Genomic DNA, 24,781 nt, shown 5'->3' with positions numbered 1-24,781 from the left:
ACTGCGGTTGTCTGTTGTGTGTGCTACATTTTTAATTTATTTTCTTTTTTTGGGAATATAATTAGAAAGAATTGAAATTTTTATTTGGAAAACTAATTTCTTTAAGTGATTAGCTGAAGTGAAATAACAAAGTTATTATGGCCGCACAAACAATATTATTCGATTTCACCGTCGACAAAGAACGTACTGGAGATGCCAAGGAACGCCAGGAAATAGCGAAAGTATTACGCCATGAATTGGAGCACATCTTCCCCCAGTTGGAAATGTCCTATCAAATGCCCATGGATGATGGTTACTTTGCCGTTTTGGCTGAAAATAAGGAAACATTTGTGACATTGCGTATATTTTCCCAAGGTTTGGTAACCATCAATGTGGAATATTATTTGGAAGAAGGCAAAGAACAATTGATGTCGTTTGATGTAAGAAGTTTATTTTTGTATTTAATTTAGTTTTTATTAGTTTATAATTTTTATTTAATTACTTTTTATTATTTTAGCAAAGCATGTATAGTTATTTTAATTTAAGAAACTTAAGTTTCATTTAAGTTTTCATTATCAAAAATTGATTTTTTTCTTTTCCTCTTGCGTTTGTCTGAGCATTTTCCTCCATACTTTTGTGTTTGGTTAACCTTGCTGTTTTCCTTTACTCTTGAGCAAGGGGGTGGTAGGAGAAGTTTTACTGGTGTGCCTGAGGGGGTTAGCGTGGTCCTCCAAAGGGTGTCAAGTTCATTATTGTTAAGACACCAACCATCAGCCAACCATTTCATATTATATGCACATGGGGTGCTCTCAAAAACATTTACACCATTATTGTGCTTTTTGCCTTTAACTGGGGAGTATTATATCATTTCGTATTGCTGTTGTTGTTGCTGCTGTTCTTGGCGTGTTGTGTTTGTTTTATTCTCTCTTTTTTTCACTTGCCGGTCATATATTTTGTTTGTGTTTCTTATTATTTTTATAAGACACACATGTGCTCTAAATGGTTTTTCATTATTTATTTTTGTTTTTAGCCTTCTAAACATTTGTTTCTTATACATTTTAAATTTTGTAGTGCTTTTAATATTTTTGGATAACTTTTATTTCCCTCCATGTCAAGTTTAGTATACAAGTGAAATTGTCATAGTTTTCCATCCTTATCTGCTCTTCTGAAATTAAAGTTTATTCCATTATTTTTTTCTTCAGAAATTAAAGTTTTATTAGTAATCTTGTTTTTATCTTATAGCAGATATTTTATGTACTATATCCCTCATAGAAATCTTAATATATTCACAAACTTTAATGAAAATAAATCGCCCTGGAAAATACAAACTACGGGGTTTTTTATATTATTTTATAGGTATACTCGTTTGTATTCAAGTTCAATGGCTTAATGATTTTTGAAAAAAAAAAAGTATTTGTTTATTTCCAAAGATTATTTTGATAAAAACCTAGAGAAAAAAGCCGGCCGGCTTTTTGTATATTTTATGAGAGAAGTAACATGCGACACATATGTATGTACGCTTCCACTATACGTGTTTAGCCATAACCGTCTATCCGTGAGTTGCAATAATTTTCCGATAACCTTCCCTCTCGTGGTATCAATTCACCAGATACAGTCATGACCCATAAATTGCTTACTTACCACTAGCTCGTTTTTTTTTATTAAAAATATAATATATAGGTATATAGAGTTAAGAAAAAAAAATTATATCTTTTCGAAATCATCCAAATCTGTATCGAAACACTAAAGATGTACAAGTCATTTAAATTCATTTTTAAAGATTCTCGCTCATTTCTTTATTTCCTCATATCATTAGCTTTGTGATCAAATGTGCAATCCACTTTTTATGAAAATTAAGATTTGAATACAATACTTTTGAATAACTAGGGACTATATTCTATCTTAGAAAACAAAAGTTTTCTACAGAGAAAAAGCTGTTCAATTCACTTATTTATAAGAAGTATTAAATTCATCTACAATATATTTTTAAGGCCGTTACTAAACTCTACATATAATTTATTTTTAAAATTTTTCATTATTGGCAAATTTAAGTTTTTGTCTATAAAAAAACTTACAACATATGAAAATTAAAAATTTTTATAAATCTTGTTCGTTAGTTTTTACTAACTTCGGAATACAAAATACAATACAATAAATCCTAGGCGGTTACTGCGTAACTCAATCCGAAAATGTGTGCTAAATACATTGTAATTCGAAAAGATTTCCTTTCGAATCGAATTAGGGATTAACCCCCCTGAAACTAGCGCACTAACGAAGAGACTGTTTAAATCGAAAATGTTTTAGTATGCAACCTTGAATCTGAACAATAAGTTTGCCGTGCTATTAATATGCATCTGATTTGTGTGTTTTTTTCCTTATTTATTAAAACAAACAAAAGACTTTCAGTTTATACTAAAATATTATAAATATTTGTTTGAAACATTAAATATTTTTGGCAAAAATCAGCTTATTCCCATTTTATAAACAGGCAACAGATGACACCACATTAAGTAGTTTAACAATTCAAATATAATCAAACGGAATGAAATGAAAGCAAAAACATAATATAAAATTAGAAATCATATTTTGAATTTAAGCTAAATACACATGATGGTGCTCTTCCGCCACTAATTGTACATACAACTATTGCTGGTGGTCATCTAAAAAAATTTAGAATAAATCGTATATAAATTTAAGTATAATGAACTTTTGTGTGTTATTTCAATACACAATAAAACATACATACATAGGAATATATGCGAAATGAAATTTCACTTGTTTTCACAACAAAACAACACATACAACGCTCATTATATGCTGAAATAATAAATGAAATATTTAATTGTCTTAATCATGATCATACTAGTGTTTGATTTTGCATTTTATTTTGTTTGTTTTTGTTTATTACAATCTTTTGTTTCTGAATTCAAATTTAGTTTTCTTTTTTTTTAATTTAATCGTTAACTAGTTAAATAATTAAATAATAATGATTATGTTATTGTTGTTGTTGATGATGATGTGTGTGTCTAAATACTGTACTATTGCAGACCATGCGTGCATTGGAATTAATATTGCAACAAAAATTAAATTCAGATCGTTCCAAATATTTGCCGCCTATTAAACGTGGTGGATATATTGATATTTACATGACTAGTTCAGGTTAGCAATAATTTCTATTCTATTCTTTAACTGAAACCACAACAAACGTCATCTAGTTCAACTGTTCGTTCATTTGCTCATTCTGAAAAAATAAATCAACCCAACAGAAACCTCTTAAATGTTTTTTTTTTATATTGAAAGAGAACAAGACATCCGAATTTACAAAAATCCATTTTATTCAACAAAAATTCTATTGAAATTGTTTATAGTTTTATTTAAATATATGAAACATATTGCTAGTTACATATTTATTTATCAACCTTTAAAGTAAAACACCTAAACTTAAGCTTTCAATATTACTTCCCCTTGTATTGGTCTCGTATTTGTAGTTGATTCATTCGAAACTAAAATTAAACAACAAACAAATTGGAATTGTATTCAATGAAAAAAAACCGTTGTAACAAAATGTTAGTATGTACTTCAATTTTATAATCCTGATTTTTTTTTTGTTATGTGTACACTTTTTTTTAAAGAAAAGTGCTTTTTGTTCATATTTTAAGCATGCTTTTAGTCTTTATTTAAATATTTACTTGATAATTACACTTCTCTCAGTTTAACCATTTCCTGTCTATTAAATCATTTTCAGTATTTATAAAATTCTCTATAAATTTATTGAAATTTTATGTTTTTATTTTGTAACAGCAAAAGAAAATCTGTAAAATTTATTTAATCGATTTTAACATAATTTTTTTATTTAATTTTATTTCATATCAACATTTAAACAATCTCTTCTATTTTATAATCGCTGTTGTTCACAAAATATTCAAATCATGTTGCCACTTAAACCACCACCACGCCACTACCACCACCAATTATTGATATTTGATTGATTGAATGATTGAAATTTGTTTAAATTGTCAATACATTATTATCGAACAAAAATAAAAATCAAATCAAATAAAAAAATATAGTCATCAAAACGTCTTGAAAATAACATTGCCAAGAAATTGAAAGTACATTCTGGACAAGTATTGCCCACTTTGAAACGTGGTGATGTTGCTAGATATTTCCCATCTTCAGGTAATAAATACATTTAACTATTCCTTTATTATTTATTTGTGTTTTCAACTATAAACCTATCTACCCTTAATACTAACTTTTTTATACATAAAGATATTTATTTTATTTTAAATTCGATTTTATTATGTTTTCTTTTTGCTTATTATATTCACTCTAAACAATTTTTATATCACGCTTTTTTGGTGCCTAAAATCATTTCTTCTTTAAACAATATTTAATGTTTATTATTTTATTTAATTGTGTATAATAATTCTATGTTTTTGTTAAATTTCAATTTACACTATTATTATTTGTTCTTATTTTGTTTTGTACATAATTTTGGTTTTAAAATTTCTCAAGATCCTTTTATAGCTTTATTTATAAGACTGCTTTGAATCTGTCGCTTTATACACAATTTTTATCAAATTATGTTTGTCAAAAACAGACTTAAATTTTGGTGAATAAGTTTAAAATAGACGTTTTTATACCTATCACAATGAGCGAATTATATTTTCTAAATTCAGGAAAATTGATTTAACGATATACGTCTTTATCTTGAACTCATTTTTTCGAAGCCCCCAAATAACATACGATCCATCAATATATCGGGTATTCTGCCGAGAATCAACAATTTTTTTTTTGTTTTTCATTTCTGATTTATTTATTATGATATTTATGATTTTTGGTGAAAAAAAAATCGGGTTATAAATAATTTTCCCGATTTTGAACCATTGTATGTCCGACTTACTATAGCGCACAGTGGCGCCCGTAGAACAAGTGATGTTGCAAAAATCAAAAATTTCATGTGCCCCTAAAAAATATTGAACACACCTATTTTACAGTAAATTGTCCAACGATTTCAAATATGCTACTCTTATAACAATCAGATTTTTGGTTCAGAAGATATAGCCCTACAAACTTGACTGATTTTCAGAAAACTATGAAACGGATCGTCATTATTTTTGATTCTTTTGATAGATCTATTTATTAAGAAAAGAATAAACAAAATTGTACTATTTTCTTTGTATTTGTCCAGGTAAATCGATATTTACCAACTATCCATTTTTTCAATATTTCTCAACTTTGATGGAAAATAAAAAAAAACTATCAATTTCTATATTTGCCATATTTTCAAAATAAGTTCTTTGATTATTCCATTACCTAATGCAAAAATTTCCAGCTGCCCGTTCTTGCCCCATTTTTTTGCTAGAGGTAAAATTTTGAAAAAAGACATGGTTTCAAAAATGACATCACCGTGAAAAACCAACAGAAATTTTTTTTTTACTCTTTTCTGGAATAATTTTAAATCATAAAAACATCTTATTTTACTTCCCAATAAAATTGATTTTTCCACAAAATTTCAACTTTGCTAACCCATAAGTAGGCACCTGAAAAGCGTAGAACCCTTTTCAAATATTCATTTCATAGGCTGATCAATTATCTATCATATGCCTTTTAAATTTTTTGATTGTCTCATTTGTTTCAAAAGTTATGATTTTTGCAAGGAAAAAATCAAATGGCGCCACTGTGCGTCGTTGCAAAGGTCTTTGAAATTTCTATCATTACACAGAAAAAAGTATTTCAATTAATCGATTTATAAAAAATTAAAATTGGTTTTAATTACTTTGATAATTCAATCAATAAATATTTTACTTAAAAACAAAATTTTTTGGTGTGAACGGTATTGCTGAAATTTTACTTTTCGCTAAAGTTCATTCGAATCCAAGGCAAAATAGAAAATAATTTAAAATTCACCTATTTCAGATAATGCATTAGTAATACATACATATGTATGCGTGCATGTATGGATGTAAATTACATGATAAAGAAATTGTACCTATAGATGAAAATCATTTCACATTTAATATAAATCTTATTTTAATTAATAAAAATCAATTTTATTAGAATGCAAAATCGTAGTTGATTTTTGACCACTATCAATTACGTTTTTCCAATTTTTGATTAAAATATTAATAGATTTTGTTGGCTATAATCAATTACTAGATTAATCCATATGATTACACTTATTATTGAATATTTTTCTAAAGTTTCAAACAACTTTAGTAATTGAATAACAATTTTTTACATTGGTTGAACTTTAATAAAAAAAGTAATTGAAAATGTGATTTTCGTAATTGAATTCACATTTTAGTTTTTTCTGTGTAGATATGTAAGTAAGTTATTTGTGGGCTAAGGAAAGTAGATTTCAACATACAGACGTGGCTATATCGGCTCCACTATCTATAACGATACAGAATATACATATATACTTTGTGGGGTCGCAAATGAAAAATGTAGAAATTACAAAAGGAATGACAAACTTATATATCGTTACCTTAATATAGAAAGGCCCAAACTCGTTTTTTTTTGTAAGACCAGATTTTCGTTCATATCGTTAAATGGTCCGCTCATATATCATATTTAGCCAAAAAATCTCGACTTAAAAAAAAACGAGTTAGGACCTTTCTATACATGATTCATACATCAATATATCCGCAATGGACCCGGTTCGGTTGCTATTTAAAATAGAGAAAATCGGCCCACAAATGGCTTAGATATAAGGAAAAAACCTAGATAATGATAGATATTTCAAAGACCTTTGCAACGACGTATATAGCGCGATAGTAAGTCGGACATACAATGGGTCAAAATCGGGAAAAATATTTTTCACCAAAAAAATTGTTTGTCATACAATTTTTTTCAATAATAAATTTAAAAAAAATTTTCACTATAACTTAAAAAAAAATGTATAAATAAATTAAAAAACAGTTTAAAAATATTTTTTTTTATTTTTAAAAACATTTAAAATTTTTATTTTAAAGTATAATTTGGTGAAGGTTATATAAGATTCGGCGCAGCCGAATATAGCTCTCTTACTTGTTTTTAAACAAATTCGATAATTTTTAAACAAATATAACAATTTGCTACAATTTGAACAATAAATTATTAAAAATATTGAAATAATAAGAAACAATGCATATCTTTTGTCGATTTACAATATTTTTGGTGTCGAAATTCATTTACATCATTTACTTTCTGGTATTAATCATATTAACCCTCTAACCCGCAAACTTTAAAAAGCTAAAAAAAGTTGTCGAATAATTTTTTTAGGGTAATTATGACCCAATAAACTCAGAACAGCCATCAGAAACTAATTTGCAAATTAAGTTTAGGAACCGATGCAAAAAGGTGAAGAGTGCCTCAGGGCATTGTTGTCGGTTTAGGTGTAAAAAACAATAATTATGATACGATTTTATTCAAAAACTAATAAAAAAAATATTTCGAATAGATCGGGCGACTAAAAGTTAGTAAAACTTTGATTAAAAAAAAAAAATTACACACTAAATTTCACGTGCTAAAATTATGACATCACTCACAAAACAGCTGACAGAACAAACACTAAAAGTCAGAATGCATTTCGACCTTCGAGGGAAATGATAACAAATCTGTAACTAAAGTCACAGTTCAATTTAAAAAAAAATGTAATTACTTTTTGAGATAATTGGTGTTTTGTAATGCATGCCTTGAGGCACTCTTGCGGGTTAATAAAATTAAATTGTTCTATCAAAATAAGTTGTGTATTTAAAATTTGGCTTGTTTTACATAAAGGGACAACTTATTTCAACATCATGATACACTATTAAAATTATGCAGTTCATCTTAGTTTTTCTGTTTGTTTTTAATACAATACTTAATTTGTCTTGCCTTTAAATATGTACAAACACAATTTTATCATTGTCACGCTATATTTCATTATACATATTTTTGTTTGTACATTTTCTCTACTTTTTGTTATTTGCAAAGCATGCATATTTAAATAGCTCGTATCCTTTAAAACATGTATGTATTTCTTTTAATAAATTAAGTGGCGGATGGTTTTTTGTTGTTACGTTTTTATATTTTAATATCCTTAAGTATATTAAATTGCCAGCTCATGTATATGTAAGTGTAATTCTAATTCTTATTCAAGTGTTTGTGATGGTTTAACAAAAAAAAAAAAATGTAAAAATAAAAGATAGTAGATATGTACCTCTGTACATACTACAAACATGTAATAGTTAGTGCGCACAATTTAATTGTTCTCAATGTATTATACTAATCTGTCATCATCATTTACATCCATGCATTTTAAAAATTAAAATTCATACCTAAATGCAAACTTAATGTAAGCAATATACATAAATACATATAACTATAGTTATATATTATCATATGCAAACGAAATGAAAAATTATAATAAAATACAAATTTTTGTTGATACATTAACACTCTTTCGCGTATTTATAGATGAACGTATTATTGAATACGATATTGATGCGTTGGTTTATGAGGCACGTTCACCATTCCAAAAAATACAAATCCTGCACTCGAAAACCTTGGGCAATATGTTGATATTGGATGAGTTGCAAAGTAAGTATGAATACCAGTGTGGTGTACATAGTTTATTATTACATTTCTGTTTGCTATTCTTTTCTAGACATTGCTGAATCCGATTTAATTTACACCGAAACTTTAATGGGTCGTGGCGTTGAAAATTACGAAGGCAAGGAAATCTGTATTTTGGGAGGTGGCGATGGAGCACTCCTCTACGAGCTGCTCAAAGAGAAACCAAAATTTGTTGTTATGCTTGAAATCGATGAGTTGGTGATGCAGGCCTGCAACAAGTATTTAAACAGTATTTGTGGTGATGTTTTGGAGAAACGCAAGGGCGACAACTACGAGATTATTGTCGGCGATTGTGTTGAATACATGAAAAAATTCATTGGCGAGGGTCGCAAATTCGATTATGTATTTGGTGATTTAACCGATATACCCATATCTGGTGCCCCCATTGGTGAATGTTGGGATTTTATACGCACAATTTTAGAGCATTCGTTTAAAATCCTTAAGCCAGATGGTAAATATTTAACCCATGGCAATGGTACCAGCTGTTTGGAGTCGTTGGAGTTGTTTGAAGAGCAACTGGGCCTATTGAAACCGAAAGTTAAGTTTACCACCTCCAAGGCATTTGTGCCCTCGTTTATGGAAGAATGGCTTTTCTATCAAGTTTCCTTGGCTTGACGAGGTAATGGTGTAACAAGAGCTTACATGCAGCGACGACTAAACTTACATCAAAAACAACAACAAGAATATTATTTACCAATGAAAAAGGCTTCCTTTGCACACGAACGTATCATCCACCCCAAGAGCTTTTCAAGAGAATACGTATCTTGTCTTTTGAATTTCCATCAAACTTCCAACAAACGTTTTCTGTATCACACATCGGTATCTTAGTCACATTGTATTCGGGAATTACAACTTGCCGCCTCTACTTCTTCATTTTGTATTACTTATACGATTCATTTGAACAATAAGAACAACCATACCAAATATTTAAGACCAACATTTAATTATTTTAAGTTAGCATTTAGTTAACTTAGGTTTTATTCTCAATTCCAGCCTCCCCCTTCCCTTATTTTCATAAAAAAAGTGTTTAAACGCATAAAATTGTGTCCTGTTTAGTTTTCAAAAATAACAATTTAAATTTTGTTTTAGGTTTTAGTTCCTTTAGTTAAAAATTAAAGAAACTTTTATAAAGTAAGAGAAAACAATAATAATAAAAGCAAGGAATTGTTAATATTAATTTATATTTTTTTGGTTGCAATGCAATTTATTTATACATATTATTTTTTTTTTTTTTGTTTGTTTCGTTAGCTGTGTGTACTTACCATATTATTATTAATTATTAGTTTTCTGTGTTCCTGTTAGTGGAAAAATAACAAATTAAATTTACTTTTTAAACTTACTGTGTTTTAATCGCTTTTAAGTCATCATAAAAATTTTGAAACAATATTTAAGAATACAATACAATAATTAAATAAATAAAATAGTCGTACGCAAAAACATAAATTATAGTATATAATTTTTGAATTGTTGAGTGTTGTGGGATTTAATAAGATAAGATTTAAAAACTACTATGTTGATTCAAAATACATATAAGTTTCTTTCCTTTCTTTAATATACTCTATATATTACACTGAAAGGTTAGAAAGAATTAATTCTTAATTAAATATTCAAAATCAAATTTAATTAAATATATTCCCGAATTAATCTTATTTCCTTAGTAATTCAAACGTACTGGGGGGTTACTCCATAATTCGATTCGAAAGGAAATCGTTTCGAATTACAATGTATTTAACACACATTTTCGAACATTTCCGTTTTCGGATTGAGTTACGCAATAACCGCCCTGAATTCATTGATTTGTGAATTCATTCGATATATAATTAATTCCTTATTGAATCATTCAAGTTTCCTGTAATTCAAATCCATTACAAAATAGCTTTATAAAATGTATTCTATGATTAAATTTTTATTCAATTCAAATCTATTAAAAATACGCTTAACCCCCAGTAACGCGAAGTCTGGTTATGTTTTAACTAATAGTTATATTGACAATTTTCATACAAAAATAATTTTAACCGACAGTATAACTATTAGTTAAGGCATAACCAGACTTCGTGTTAGTGGGGGTAAGTAAATTTTTTTCAATTAATTTTATAAATGACTAGCATATTACCCGCTACTTCGTTAGCATATATTTTGATATTAAAATAAAAGTATAACAATGTACAATTAAAAAATGTGTTACTTATGTAGCACGAAACATCTTAACACGAAAATGTAAAACTTTTAATTACTCAGCTCCATATATGCTACATTTCATATATCTAATTATATTATTGTAGAAAATTCAAAAATTACCGTTAGAATAAAGAAAAAGTTCCATAATGTCACTACTTGTAGATTCGGGTCCATATAAACTTAGCATAATGTTTCTAAGTTTATTGGTGATGAAAATAGAAAAAGTACCATTCGAATAAATATAAAGTACAACTTTGAATTCTCACTCACATAGAACCATATATGCTTAATTTTATGTTTATAGGTCCATTATTATAGAAAATTAAAAAAAGTACCCATGAGAATAAAGAAAAAGTACCATGAAGTATGCCCTTGAATTTTCACTGACTTGGGACAATATACGCCTAATTTTATATTTCTATGTGCATATTACAGAAAATTCCAAAAGTACCATTAGAATATATAAAAAGTACCAAAAAGCCCACACTTGTGGTTTCCCACTCACTCGGTTCCATATAAGCTTAATTTCTTATATAGTATATCCTATGTATATAGTATATCTTATATAGTATATCCTTATGACAAACTTATATAGTATATCCTTGCCACTCATGGTGAAGGAAGCTAAAGGCATTTGTTGTGTAGGGAATAATTGTATGGAATGAATTGCTGGCATTTATAATTCTGAATTAAGCTAAAATTTTATTATACAATATAATTCGAAGCTCTGATTCCAAAACTTAAAAAACTCATTTCAAAAGAATGTTCTGTTTACTTTTTCTGAAGAAGCGAAATGCGTATCGGGATGGAATTCTGTGAATGGAGGGAATATTTTATGCAATTTAGAAAATTGTAATGAAAGCAGTTTGAACGACAAATTTCATGTTTTGTAATAGTATACGATTTTTGTACACTTTGTTGCGAAATTAGAAATTATTTGGGTCGTAGGAACTTTTGAGCGGATGCGCCTACGACATGGTAGGGAGGGCAATAGAGAGACGAACAGCTTGTCTCTGAGAATTCTTCATGTGGTGTAGTTTGTCAGTGTCAGTTTTGTTCTATTTAGTTTTTCATTTTTTTGTTTACTGTGCGGATTAGCGGCTGGTGAGAGGGTTGGGACCTCCCTGAGGTCAATACATGCCAAGAGCTAGTGGGAAACCTCGCCAGTCCAACCGAACCGTAACAACTTGGCATTTTCAATTTAGTGGTACATAATTGTTGGAAGAGTCGTGAACTTGTATTTATATTATTGTAGAGGTAAACAATATTTGTGAATACATAATTTTAATTTCTGCCTGAATAGACTATCGAATATCCAACGTTAACAGAGGAATAATAAAATCGACATGATAACACCAAAAATCGTCTCCCCTATCTTGTTACAATGCCGTTACAACAAAAATTATACGCGAATTCCACGTCGTAATCGCTGTATTATAAATATACGGTCTAATTTTTGATGGTTTTTGATTTCACAGTACATATTGTAGGTAGTCGTAATTTCTTATGGTATTTTTATAAAAGTTTACCAGGGTTTCATAATAAAGTTGGATTCATCTTAGTACATAAGTTCAAAAAGTCTACAATTAGAAAAATGACATTGCAATCAGAACCATCAGTAAGAATTAGTAATGACGCCCGCACTAACTGTAGCATGTTTCAAAAGTCTAGGTATAACCTATTAGCCACCCATATCACTAAATAGGGTGAATGTTTCAAATTCACCACTTACCAAATACAACGTGCAGTGCTTACTCACAACTACATCGACAACCTTTCCAAATACACTCACTTCTGTATCTATGAGACCAAGGCGAATTTATACAAGGTGAAGTCAGTCAATCAGCTGATTACTCTTTTTTCGCTTGTTTGGTTCTAACATCTGTCAAAGCTTGTTATTATACTTCAATATCTATATATTCTAAGCAAATTAACAAAATATTTATATTTTGCATAAATAAGTAAAGCCCTAACTATTCAATTATCTACACTATATTTAGTTTTAATACATATTTCTTTAATTTTTAATTTCTGTTTTTTGACATTTGTTAAGACCATTTGTTGTTTTTGTAGAACTACCACCACCTTGTATGAATTCGCCTTGAGGGAAAGTCTCTGACGAATGAAGAGCAGACAGGTGGTGGGAATATTGTATATTTAATCATTTTAATACAAACACTGGCAACCAACACGCATTCATTCAAGAAACAAACTTTGTAAGAGTAAAATATACGAAATAAAACTCAAGTATTCAATAGACCAACGCGGCTAGAGGACGGAAAGAAATTCATTAAAAACACGCGAAAACATAAATGTTGATATAACGACGGGTGTGTGGAGTAAAGAGTCCAACAAGCGTAAAAGTGCACAAAATCCAAAAACAACAAATACAAATAAGAAAAAACTGAAATCAAATTTTTATTACTTAATCAATATTTAAAAAAATAAAACTGAATTAAAACTTTGCTGGAAGTTCACTTAATTTTTTGCTAAAAAAATATATTATTTTATTATAACTAAAGAAATACCTGCAAAATGGATAAGAAATTACACAGTGGTATACATCATCCTACTTTGCGTATGCTGCAGGAATCCGGTTGTGAGATTACACCCCACAATTTAATGTATCCAGTGTTTTTGGTATGCGATGATGACAGTTTCCAGCCCATTGCCAGTATGCCCGGCCAGGCTAGAATGGGTGTAAATGTACTGAGAGATCATTTGACACCTTTGGTTGCTAAGGGCCTAAGTTCTGTCTTACTATTTGGCGTAGTCGATTGCGCAATGAAAGACGAAAATGCTACACATGCCGATTCTAATGCAAACCCGGTTGTCAAGGCTTTACCTTTACTTAGACAGTGGTTTCCCAATCTGTTAATAGCCTGTGATGTTTGTCTGTGTCCCTACATGTCTCATGGCCACTGCGGCATTTTAAATGAAGGCGGCTTGAAGAATGCCGAAAGCATTAAACGTTTAGCAGAGGTCGCTGTAGCATATGGCAAAGCTGGAGCCCATATTGTGGCTCCCTCCGATATGATGGACAATCGCATAAAAGCGATTAAAGAAGGTCTCATTGAAAACAATTTGGAAAACCGTGTTTCTTTGCTCTCCTACTCGGCGAAATTCGCTTCAAACTTTTACGGACCCTTCAGAGATGCCGCCCAGTCAGCTCCCGCATTTGGCGATCGCAGGTGTTATCAACTGCCCAGTGGGTCTAAGGGTTTGGCTATGCGTGCCGTACAACGTGATGTTGTAGAGGGCGCCGATATGTTAATGGTCAAGCCAGGCATGCCTTATTTGGACATTTTGAGACAAACTAAAGACACTTATCCCAATCATCCGCTGTATGTGTATCAAGTTTCTGGTGAATACTCTATGTTGTATTATGCTGCTGAACATGGTGCTTTTGACTTGAAGCAGGCTTTAATGGAGTCAATGAAAGGTTTCCGTCGTGCTGGTGCCGATTGCATAATCACCTATTTTACTCCTCAAATATTGGACATTTTGGAAGAAGAGAAATGATGGATGGTGTAGGTGAAAGAGGACTAGGAGGAAGTGGTTAATTCAATTTAAATTAAGTGTACTTATTAAGTTAATTAAGTTCCTTGAACTAACAGATACAAATCATTTTAAATTTTAAGAAAAAAGTTAAAGTTTTTTATTCAAAAAGTAATAATGATACATAGCGGGAAATTTAAATAAGCTCGAAATAAAAGTATGCCATTAACAAATTTCCACCATATAAAATGTATGTAGAGTGCAATACAAATTATATGCTTTTCTAGCTGAAAGACTCATATATTTTATACAATAATGGTTACAATTTCTATAAAATTATAAGAAATTTTGTTAAAAGATAAAAACTCGAATTCAAATCCTATTTTAAAACTTTAACTTTTTTCAACAAACAACACGACTTACAACTTAATTTTATTATGCAATTTATTTTTTTTTAGACCATTAACTATTAGGGTATTCAATTAATCGGGTTTCTGATTTAATCGGTTAATCGATCAAATAATTAATCGGGGTTTAGATTTATTCGGTTAATAATCGGTTAATTTCAAATTATTCGATTAACCGAATAATTTCTATTTTAAATTGAAAATACAACCACGAATTTTGTGTACAAAAACAAAAAACAAACAAAACATAACAATTCAACCAAAAATAATAGCAAATATGGTATTTAAAATCCTTTTCGTATACACCTGTGAGTTTTTTTAGGATTTTAGTGAGATCTTCTGAAATGATCTTTTAAACAAAATATAATTTAAATGTTTTCCTTTTAAACGATTTTTTTTCTTTAGAATTAATAAAACTTGACTTTGAAAAAACTCTCTCGCTGATTGTAGATGTTGGAGAAATTGAAAGCATGATAAAGAATATCCAATATCGCAGTTCTTTTTTTTAGTTTTATCTAAGAATATAAAATCCTTCGTTATACCATTGGAGTCCTTTTTGGATTGTTTTAGATTTTGAATACTTTTAATATTTTCGTTAAGTTCTGATAAAAGACTCCTTTCAAAAAAAGTTTCGTCTATACATGTAAATACAAACAAAGTTTCAAATACATGTAAATACAGTTGTTATACTCACTAAACATGTTTCTTTGATGTTCGAAAAATATGTAATTTTAATTTCACATTTGTATTGGAATTAAAACAAAAAAATATGTTACAGTGCAAAAAAAAAAGGAATTTCGGTTAATCGGTTAATCGACACAAATTAATCGGTTTATTTGTTATTTGAAAATCGGCGATTTTAAATTATTCGAACAGTTAACCGTCCAAAATTAATCGGTTAACCGTTAATCGATTGAATACCCTATTAACTATAGACAATAATAAAATATCTGTATGTATTGATGTACATTAAAACCATTAACAAAATTTCGTCATCTTTTTTCAATATTATTTTTATTTGCATGTCATCGTTATAAGTTTGTATAACTGAAAGCAGAAATAATTTAAAACCTCTAATCAGTTACTTTTATCTACAAGTGCCCAATTATTGTATACAAACAAATAAGTATTTTTTAGTGCATTATGCGATTTTAGAAAGTTATCAAATCAAGTAAATTTGTTTGGAGCATTGTTTAAAAAATATTTGAGCTATTTCAGCAATTTATTTTTAGCAATATAATTTCGTTTTGTTACTGTATGTTTTTAATAATCTCTATACATACCACTAGTGCAATACAACTACAAAGCATTTTAAATAAAATATTTTCGTTAGAATTCTTTGAATAACCTAGTACACATTTCAATTAACATAGCTTATGTTCTGAATTTTTGGAAAAAAAAGTCCCAACTGAAATTGGTTATAAACGGTCCATTATTTCGACTGGTCCCCATTATATTTCGAATGGCCTCCAGAAATATATATGTAAGTGTCTGATTTATATAGGTATCGACACATATAAGTTTTATATAAAAATAAATCATATTTAAAAATGTTGTGTAGATTGGTCAGTAATTTAACATAGCTCCCATATAGGCCCACTTCCGAAAATGATAAACCACCCTAAATGTCTTCAAAATGGGGTTCAAATTAAGAAAAAATTTAAAAATCCTACATATTGACATTTTCACGGTCCCAAACTCGACATTCTTTGAAATAAAAAAAAATATCTGAAAACAATTTTTTTTTATTATCTATAGGTTTTGTCGATTAGTTGTTTCCAATATATTAGAAATAAACATGGTATCCTGAACGAAACAAAAAATGGAACTCGTATTCGACTGCCGCTTGAAAATTTAAAAAATCAGCGAATTGGAATACATGTAATGTATTAAAGAAAATTTGTTTAATTTAAAATGGAGTTGTCTTGTTTTAAAACCTTTGGTATGATTTGTAACACGTAATTTGTAACGCGACATATTCGTCGCTGGTTATTAGCTAAAGCCATTTCATTTTGATTGGAATTTAAATTTTAAGCCACCTTTTTAGAACTATCTCGGAGTACTAACCATGGTTTAGGCACCGGGGCGCAACGTTAATCAAGCTTTGTTCGTACTCTTTCCACTCATGGTGAAGGGTATAAAAACCTTCACCATGAGTGAAGTTTTTGGTACAGAAATTGATAAAAAAAATGTTAGAAAAACAAATATTTACAATGAAATATCAATTCGACTTTGAAAACTGAAAGTGGTTTCATTCCGAAAGAACTTTTTGTTTTACTTTTTCTGAAGAAACGAAATACGGAATTAATTCCACTTTCGATCTGTGACAGCCTGATAAGTTTATCATTCCGTTTGTAATTTTCATTTGGGACCCCAATGGATTGTTATAGATAGCGGAGTCAAGTCCGTCCGTGTGTTGAAATCAACTTTCAGTAGCCCCCAAATAACTTACATACATGATTCAAACATCAATATAGACCCGATTCGGTTGCTATTTAAAATCGAGAAAATCGGCGCACAAATGTCTGAGATATAAGCAAAAAACCAGGACAACCTCGATTTTTTTTCCTATTTTTTATCTATATCTGAATTACTAAGTCATTAATGTAGACAATATGGATATCCAATGTAAGGGTCAAGATCGGGAAAAATAGTTTTGCTATATTTAGGCAAAGCCGAATATAGCTCATATTTCAGTCAGCCCAATTATGAATAAAAAATTCCGCGGGAGTTTTTTCCCATTGAATTTGAATAGGAAAAATGAAAAAAGGGGAAAAAACTCCCGGGGAATTTTTATTCATAATTGGGCTGAGTATGTTTATTGGGTTATTTTTTACCTTAATGGGAATTATTCAACATTTTAAGCAGCTTTTTCGTGATTTTTATTTCCACATTTATCAAGTACATACCTACTTTTTCTTTAGAATCGTTAAAAAATCGTTTTGTTTTCTGTTTCAAATCGCGTATTGTATGTATAAAGGTCTTGCATTTCATTAGCATTTGTTTGTTTAAAAAATTTTAATTAAATACTTTAAGGAAAGTTTACAATTTGTTTGTGTTGTATACGAAAACGTCAAAAAGTTTTATTTTAGAATTAAAATTGCAAAATAGTATGTACGTGAGTTGTAGCCATTCTTATGTACCTACATACATACATATGTTTGTATTTAATTTGTTTGTAAATGAATCATTTAAATGTTAAAAGCGGATTTTTTGTTTTAAGTTATTAATATCATATACAATACATATGAATATTTACCTGTTTGCTTTAAAATACTATATCAACTAATTACAGACCAAAACAAATTGAGAGGTAAATGAAAAATAAATAATATCAGTAAATTAAAATGGCCAGCATTAGTTTTAAATGAAAATTTAAACCCCATTTTTTAGATTTAGCATATAAATGATTAAATATGGTGGAAAGAAAATATGATATAATTTAATTCTTGTGATTGCTGTTGTATTAGTGCAGAGCATTTATTTTTTCTTTTCAAACGAATAACCCAAACGAATTTGGATACTTTGCTAAATTTAAATATTCCAAAAGATTTAAAAAAAATTACGCTTGAAACACAAAACGATAAATTGTTGTTAACTCTGTATTTTATTAGTTTTATATTTTGTACAAACATTAGAACAGTGTATACAATATCTAAGTGAAATTTAAGTACATACATGATTAAAAATCGTTTTATATTAAAATAAAAATACAAAAGATTTGTGAAACATTTGTATATTCTTAAATAAATTAAAGAAATTTAAAATTGATAAGATTTTTATAATAAAAACTGTTAAAAGTGATGTTCTTTTAAGGAATCATTTCGAGTAAAAGGGTAGCGAAAATTGCCCTTTAAATTGTTAAATACACAATTAAATAAAATTTTAAATAAAACAGAACACTTTTTTGTTCGAATTCGAATTCATTCGAAAATGCAAATACTGAGATAATAAATTCAATACAATTGAAATGAACTTTTGAAGGACAGTCTTAAATGATTACAAATTCTTAAAAATTAAGTACAAATATAAATAAAATATTAAAAAAAAACGAAAATAAATGAAAAAATACTTTGTGGGCTACGTTCGAAGAGTAGTATTTAAGTTTCTTGTGTTTCTTCATTGTATATTTTGGAATGTTCTAAAATGTCGGTATTTTGCATGGGTTCCAAATCGGTGTCCGATATAATCTCTGCCAGCCATTGTTCAATCTGTACGGGATGAAATGATTCCTCATCACCGCTGCTGTGGGCTTCTAAAATGATTTTTAGATTTTCGAAATTTTTCAAAACCAAACGTCTGCCCTGTGCATCTTCTCCCAAATAATCATTGAAACTGGTTGAGGAATCGGCGTTTTGTTGGGTGGCGTGTGAGTTTGCAGAACTTGTAGTGCATTTAGAGCGAACTCTTTGCTGTTGATTAATGGACTTTTTTATTTCATTTAATAAACGATTGTAAAAATCACATGTAACTTCATTAGCCATCGACGAAGAGGAAGATTCTACTACATTGTCTTGCGACTCAGGGTTATTGGGATTTTTAAGCGGTTTATTCTCCATGTTTTGGGGCTTTTCGGTTTTGGTGTGAGATTTTTTAGATTTCGGCTTTTTGGTAGATTGTGAACGCGAACTATTGTTACTGGAAATATTTGACAAACTGTTGGGTGTGTTGCTAGTTGTGGTGGATGATGGTGAAGTACACTCTGTATTGGAACTGGACGAGACCAAGGATTCAAACAGGGTTTTCGATTTTTGTGTTGACTTGGATTTAGCTTTGTTGGTGGAGGATGAGGCCTCTTCCTCCTCTTCTTCTTCGTCTTGATTTGGATAACGCACAGGTATTTGGGCTTGCACATTGTCCTCGGTAGTGCAGTTAATGGTTAAAGATGCAATGTTTCTTAAATTAATAGTGCCGTTGCAGTTGTTAATGGTAATTTTTGGTTTAAATCTTTTTTGTTTTGTTGATTGTTGTTGGGTTTGCGAATATTTATTATTCGATAGCAGCTCGGAGTGCTCTAGAGATCCATGTTCCAAACTAGAAACCACATCGGCAATAGAAGATTCAACTTCATCATCCAATTCTTCTAAATTTAGAGGTGGTACTGGTTGTTCTCTTTTCAGCTTAGCCTGCTTTATCAGTTCCTTGGCTTCTTTTAGTGTTATATTGATAATGCTCTCATTCATAAGCTTGGCATTGTGTTCCATAAGACTTTTGTGGCGTGAAAAGTCAACCACGATGCTTTCCCTGCCCTCGTAGTCCTCTGCACCCACTTCGCCCTCCTCTCCACTTTGATTTAGACCCTTGAACAAGGTCTCATGATCATCAGAGGGTTTAATGTAGTCCTCGTTTTTCAAGTAAACATCTTGCAGAGCCAAATTTATGTTGGTCAACTGATAGCGTCCAAAGTTGCGTATGGCTGCCAGCAGCTCGTGTTCGTTATCGCATAGAAATTCTATGCTAGATTCAGAATCCTTCTCACGATTTCCGGACTGCAATTGTTGTTTTCTTGTCGTATTTATCACTTCGAGTTGTCGTAGCAACAATTTTTCACGCATCATTACGGCCGATTTTAATTCAGCAAATTTTTCTTGTACATTTTGTTTAATCTATGGAAAGTTTTTTTCACTATAAATCTTTTTGAATATTTAAATATTTTACTTACCTTGTTAACAACATCTTGTTGTGCCATTTCATTAGTTTATCTAGTATTTTCTCAATAAATTGTACACAATTTGTATAAAAATCTACTTAAACAAAAATCTTCTCAATCAAGCCGTTCTAATGTCGTGTGTTCTGCAACACAAAAAATAATGTTCATTATTAGAGAAAAGGCTTTTCTATTTTTCTGTTATTTTCCTTATGTCGCTTTTCTTGAGGTTTATACATATGTGTATAAGAGGATTTTCCTTAGAATTTTCTTCTATTTTTGATAAACATCTGGCTACGAATGTGTTGAACAAAACAAAGGGTGAGAAATAAAAACATTTTGCTGTCAAAATGCAACTCTGTTTATTTTATACAGTCATTGTCATTTATTTATACAGTCCTTAACCATTTCTAAAGTTGCCACTTTATTTTTACTTTTTTGAATTCAAGTTAACCGTTAAACTAAAAAAAAATCAATAAATACTTAATCTTGTTCAAATAGAGCGCGAATAATATCCAAAATACACAACATCACCTCAAATCCACTTATTTGGATGTTTTATTAAAAAAAGAAATATAATAAGAATTAAATGGGCATTACCCCTATAATACTATTTTAGACCGTTACCGAAATTATCGGAAATACCGTTATCGTTATTCTGTAAATAATTTTAAATTACAAAAATAAACATTTTGAAATATCAAACAATTTTTAATGTTAGAATTTTTTTAATAATTGAAGTCAGTTACAATTACCATTAAAATGCCATCACCAAAATAACAGTAAATAATGTTACCGCTAAAATAATCTTATTGAAATAATCCAAAATACCCAAATGAACATTACCGCATTGAACATTAAGTATAATTAACAACATTTTTAAATTATGGTGACATCTACTGGATAAACGCATTTTGTTTAATAATATTTAACTGCTAATATTATGTTATTATAGCAAACAATAAAGGCTACTTACATTCAGTTCAACAAAACAGTGTACTATGGCCTTCTATCTATCATTAGATATATTATCTATATTAATGATATTCAAAAAAATTTTTCATTTACATATTAGTAAAAAAAAATTTCGTAGCAAAAAAAATTTGAAAATTTCTTTTTTAATTTTTTTAAATTATTTTTGGTGGAAAAAAAATATTCGGGTTAAAAATATTTTCCCGATTTTGACCCATTATATGTCCGACTTATTATAGCCTTATATACGTCGTTCCAAAGGTCTTTGAAATATCATTGACAAAACAATGGAAACATTTCCAAATATTCCATATGTAGCCCAAAATTTAAAATAGATTTTTAAAATAAATTTTTTTTTTTAGTATTTTACTTGTATAGTTTTATTTATATAAATTAACTGAAAAACAAACAACATAATTAATTATATTCTGAAGAAAGGGAATAAAATTAAAAATATTCACTATTTCGCTACTGACAAAACAATGGCAACTTTTAAACTTCTGCAAGAAAGAAGTGTAAAACGAAAATAACATTTAAAAGAACGATGTAAAAAGCATCCTGTTTACAGTTATTTTATTTTTAAATTCTGGTAATTTTTCACAATTTCTTTTTCTAAGTTTTTCGCAAAAATAACTCCTCGAGAGGTTGTTAATAGCCTAAAATTAGAAATAAGTACCCGAACAGTTAGTCGCAGGGCAAATGAGGCTGGTCTTGGTTGCTATCGTCCTATGAACCACTCATTTCTAAAACGAACCGTTCTGCTCGTCTACAATTTGCCAGGGATCATTTAAACTGGTCGATACATAAATGGAATACTGTCTTCCTTTCCGACAAATCCAAATACAATTTAAGAGGCAGTGATGGGAGAACATTTGTAAGACGACCAAAGGGGAAAAGATTAGATCCAAAGTACACAAATAAAACTGTAAAGTTTGGCGGTGGCAACATTATGGTATGGGGGTGTTTTTCAAGGTATGGTTCAATGCATCGTTGATGTGTAGCAATTATCAAAAAAAAGGGGTTACCCAACAAAATATTGAGTTATTGCAAAGTTTAGACCATATTTGTTACAATAATACCTGAGTTTCCATTGTTTTGTCAATGCCGTAATAAAGAAATCTTTTAATTTTGTTTTCCCATTTTTAGAATTTAATTAATTATGTCCTTTGTTTTTTGTTAAATTAAGTTAATAAAAGTATACAAATAAAATACTACAAAAATGTTAAAAGTTTTTAAAAAATTATTTTAGATAGGCAACTAACGAAATATTTAGAAAAGTTTTCATTGTTTTGTCAACCACTGTATGTCCATATTGTCTATATAAATGACTTAGTAAGCCGGATATAGATAATAGATATAGAGGTTGTCCTGGTTTTTTCCTTATATCTAGATTTTAAATAGAAACCGTGGTACATAGCGGATTAAAAGATTAAAATTTATAAAGTGCAACATAAGGAAGTATGTAAATCAAAAAAATATTAATTTACCACTATGAAGTAAAAGGTTTACACCGCGAAAAAATAGTATAAGTTTTAAAATTATTTTTATTCTACGAGGCATATTTCGTAACTGGAAAAAAATATTTAAAATGTTATTTAATGTAAATTTCTTCATGTTTACACTAGGCAATTTAGTTGTGCAAGTCTCTTGCCCAACAACAAAACAACATGTAAAATTTTCTTCTCCTTAACCCGACATTACCTCTGGCATCTACAAACACAAGAGACTTGCGCAACTAAATTGCCTAGTGTGAAAGAGGTCTAAGAATCTTATCAGATTGCATGTACATACATTGTACATATAAGAATCTAATAAAAATTCCAATTGGATTTTTGGGCTTTTTGAAGAAACTAGTTATCTGGCATCTCTCTTACTGTAACAAATGAGAGGAAAGAGCGACTGAATAAAAGCTCCTCACTGAACGTACCGAACACAACTAAAAGTTAATGGTGGCAACACTGTGAGCCGATGTCACTGCGCTGCTCACGTCGTGAACAGCTGAAATGAGCAATAGCATTTTATTATATGGGGTTTTCGTTGTTGGAATTGGGGGGTCTTCAAACTAATCAGACCCATTAGAAATGCATGGTGTGTGTGTGTACTGTGTTGGATGTAAGCCAGATGAGCCGGAGTATTAAGTTGAACAATCTGGCAGCATTTTATTCTCTCTAGATTCTCTTTAGTTTTTTTTTTTAATGACAAACACAATGACAACACAACAGTGTGTTTTCATTTTATTTAGTTGTGCGGTGCCGTGTTGTTAAGACGTCTGACTAATGAGTGAACGGAACACTAAATCAAAGAAACAAAAAACTAAGAAAATCATTAACACAGATTAAATAATAATAGAGATTTTCATATTCTTATAAGGAAATAATGTGAGAAGTTAAAGTGATGCGATGATATAAATAAAAATTCATAATAATAAAACAATAAAGTGAGAACGAAAAAAAGAAGTGATTTAATTGAAAAACCGCTATGAAACAAAATAATAAATGCTCCTACTACCAGATCACAGGCACACAAACACATGTTCAAATCAACTCATACTCGTACATACAGTAACTTAATCAAACGCATGCAAGAGTTTTAATAATTCGGTCGCGCTAACGTAAACGTTTGACGGACGTCGCACTCGTATCTTGTTTTTATTTTTTTTAGTAGTAAACGTCGTTGTTAATAAAAGAAGAAACCGTAAAAACGAGTCATCATTATAAATTTTTTGTTTTTTTTTGTAATTCTTTTCGGTTTAATTTTATTGTTTAGTTGTTTTTGTGTGAGATTTTTTTGTTTGTTGGTTGTTTAAAAGGTAAATCTACGGAAAAAAATTAATTATAAAAGAAATAACCATAAAAAATAAAAATATAAATAATAAAGTGTTTGAAATACCTATAAAGAAAAATAAAATTTAAAAGTAAAGATACAGTGAGTGAATAACATGCGAAAATTGCAGCAGCAAAGTTGATATTTAAAGTGAAACGAAAAGAATAAATTTAAAAAAAATCTTTATTTTGTTGGTTCTGCATTGCATTTTTCATAATTTTTATTGTGTTGCTTTTTTAAGTTTTTCCTTTTCCATATTTTTTTTATTTTTTTTTTTGATTTTGCATTGTCATACATAAGTTCGTTCGTTTTATTTTGTTGGTGTTGTTGTTATTATTGTGATTTTATTTTATATAAACGTGTGTTCAAGTTGTTGTCGTTGTTTTTGTTGCTTTAGTGTCATTGTGCATTTAGTATAGTGGTTTAATAACAACAACAACAATAACAAAACTAAACAGCAACGACAACAACAGCAGCAGCAGTAGCAGTAGAAGAAGAAGCAGCAGCAACAAAGCAGAGTGCAAAGTGTCATTCACGCGACAACAGACCTATAAAGAAGAAAAACAAAAAAAAAACCTACAAAAATAAATAGAAGAAACAGACAGGAATTAAAAACAACTACAACAATAACCAAATTTATAATAACAGGTCAGTACAGATACAATTTATACCC

At 29.4% G+C, this 24,781-nt stretch overlaps 4 protein-coding genes across 11 annotated transcripts in view; 3 read left to right on the top strand and 1 right to left on the bottom strand.

Moving 5' to 3' along the window:
- Sms (spermine synthase) lies at positions 1–10,026 on the top strand. 2 transcript variants are annotated; one of them, XM_065505107.1, is made up of 4 exons: positions 1–419; positions 4,050–4,158; positions 8,425–8,547; positions 8,615–10,026. In XM_065505107.1, the coding sequence occupies exons 1-4, from the start codon at positions 138–140 to the stop codon at positions 9,196–9,198; spliced, it is 1,098 nt and encodes a 365-aa protein (XP_065361179.1). In that variant the 5' UTR covers positions 1–137; the 3' UTR covers positions 9,199–10,026. The 2 variants fall into 2 exon arrangements, with proteins under 2 accessions (XP_065361179.1, XP_065361180.1); XM_065505108.1 differs by lacking the exon at positions 4,050–4,158 and adding an exon at positions 3,027–3,138.
- A 2,940-nt stretch (positions 10,027–12,966) lies between these two features.
- Pbgs (Porphobilinogen synthase) lies at positions 12,967–15,653 on the top strand. Its single transcript, XM_065503985.1, has one exon. It carries the CDS (start codon positions 13,297–13,299, stop codon positions 14,281–14,283), a length of 987 nt encoding a protein of 328 aa, XP_065360057.1. The 5' UTR covers positions 12,967–13,296; the 3' UTR covers positions 14,284–15,653.
- A 2,601-nt stretch (positions 15,654–18,254) lies between these two features.
- On the bottom strand, positions 18,255–20,461 carry LOC135953947 (ras guanine nucleotide exchange factor R). The gene is made up of 2 exons (XM_065503983.1): positions 20,329–20,461; positions 18,255–20,272 (listed from the first exon to the last, which is right to left on the bottom strand). The coding sequence occupies exons 1-2, from the start codon at positions 20,353–20,355 to the stop codon at positions 18,767–18,769; spliced, it is 1,533 nt and encodes a 510-aa protein (XP_065360055.1). The 5' UTR covers positions 20,356–20,461; the 3' UTR covers positions 18,255–18,766.
- A 3,052-nt stretch (positions 20,462–23,513) lies between these two features.
- app (Palmitoyltransferase app) overlaps positions 23,514–24,781 on the top strand; it is a 262,389-nt gene continuing 261,121 nt past the window's right edge. For 5 of the 7 annotated variants that reach the window (XM_065506496.1, XM_065506498.1, XM_065506497.1 and 2 more), the window contains exon 1: positions 24,339–24,756. The gene's annotated coding sequence lies outside the window, so the exon portion shown is untranslated. Of the gene's footprint in view, positions 24,095–24,338; positions 24,757–24,781 lie in introns of those variants that run through there. The other 2 variants (XM_065506492.1, XM_065506499.1) reach the window with 2 other exon arrangements.

The sequence above is a fragment of the Calliphora vicina genome, chromosome 3 (genome assembly GCF_958450345.1).
Source record: "Calliphora vicina chromosome 3, idCalVici1.1, whole genome shotgun sequence".
NCBI classification, from domain to species: domain Eukaryota; kingdom Metazoa; phylum Arthropoda; class Insecta; order Diptera; family Calliphoridae; genus Calliphora; species Calliphora vicina.
Note: the sequence above shows the minus strand (reverse complement) of the source record. Positions and strands in the feature narration are given on the sequence as shown.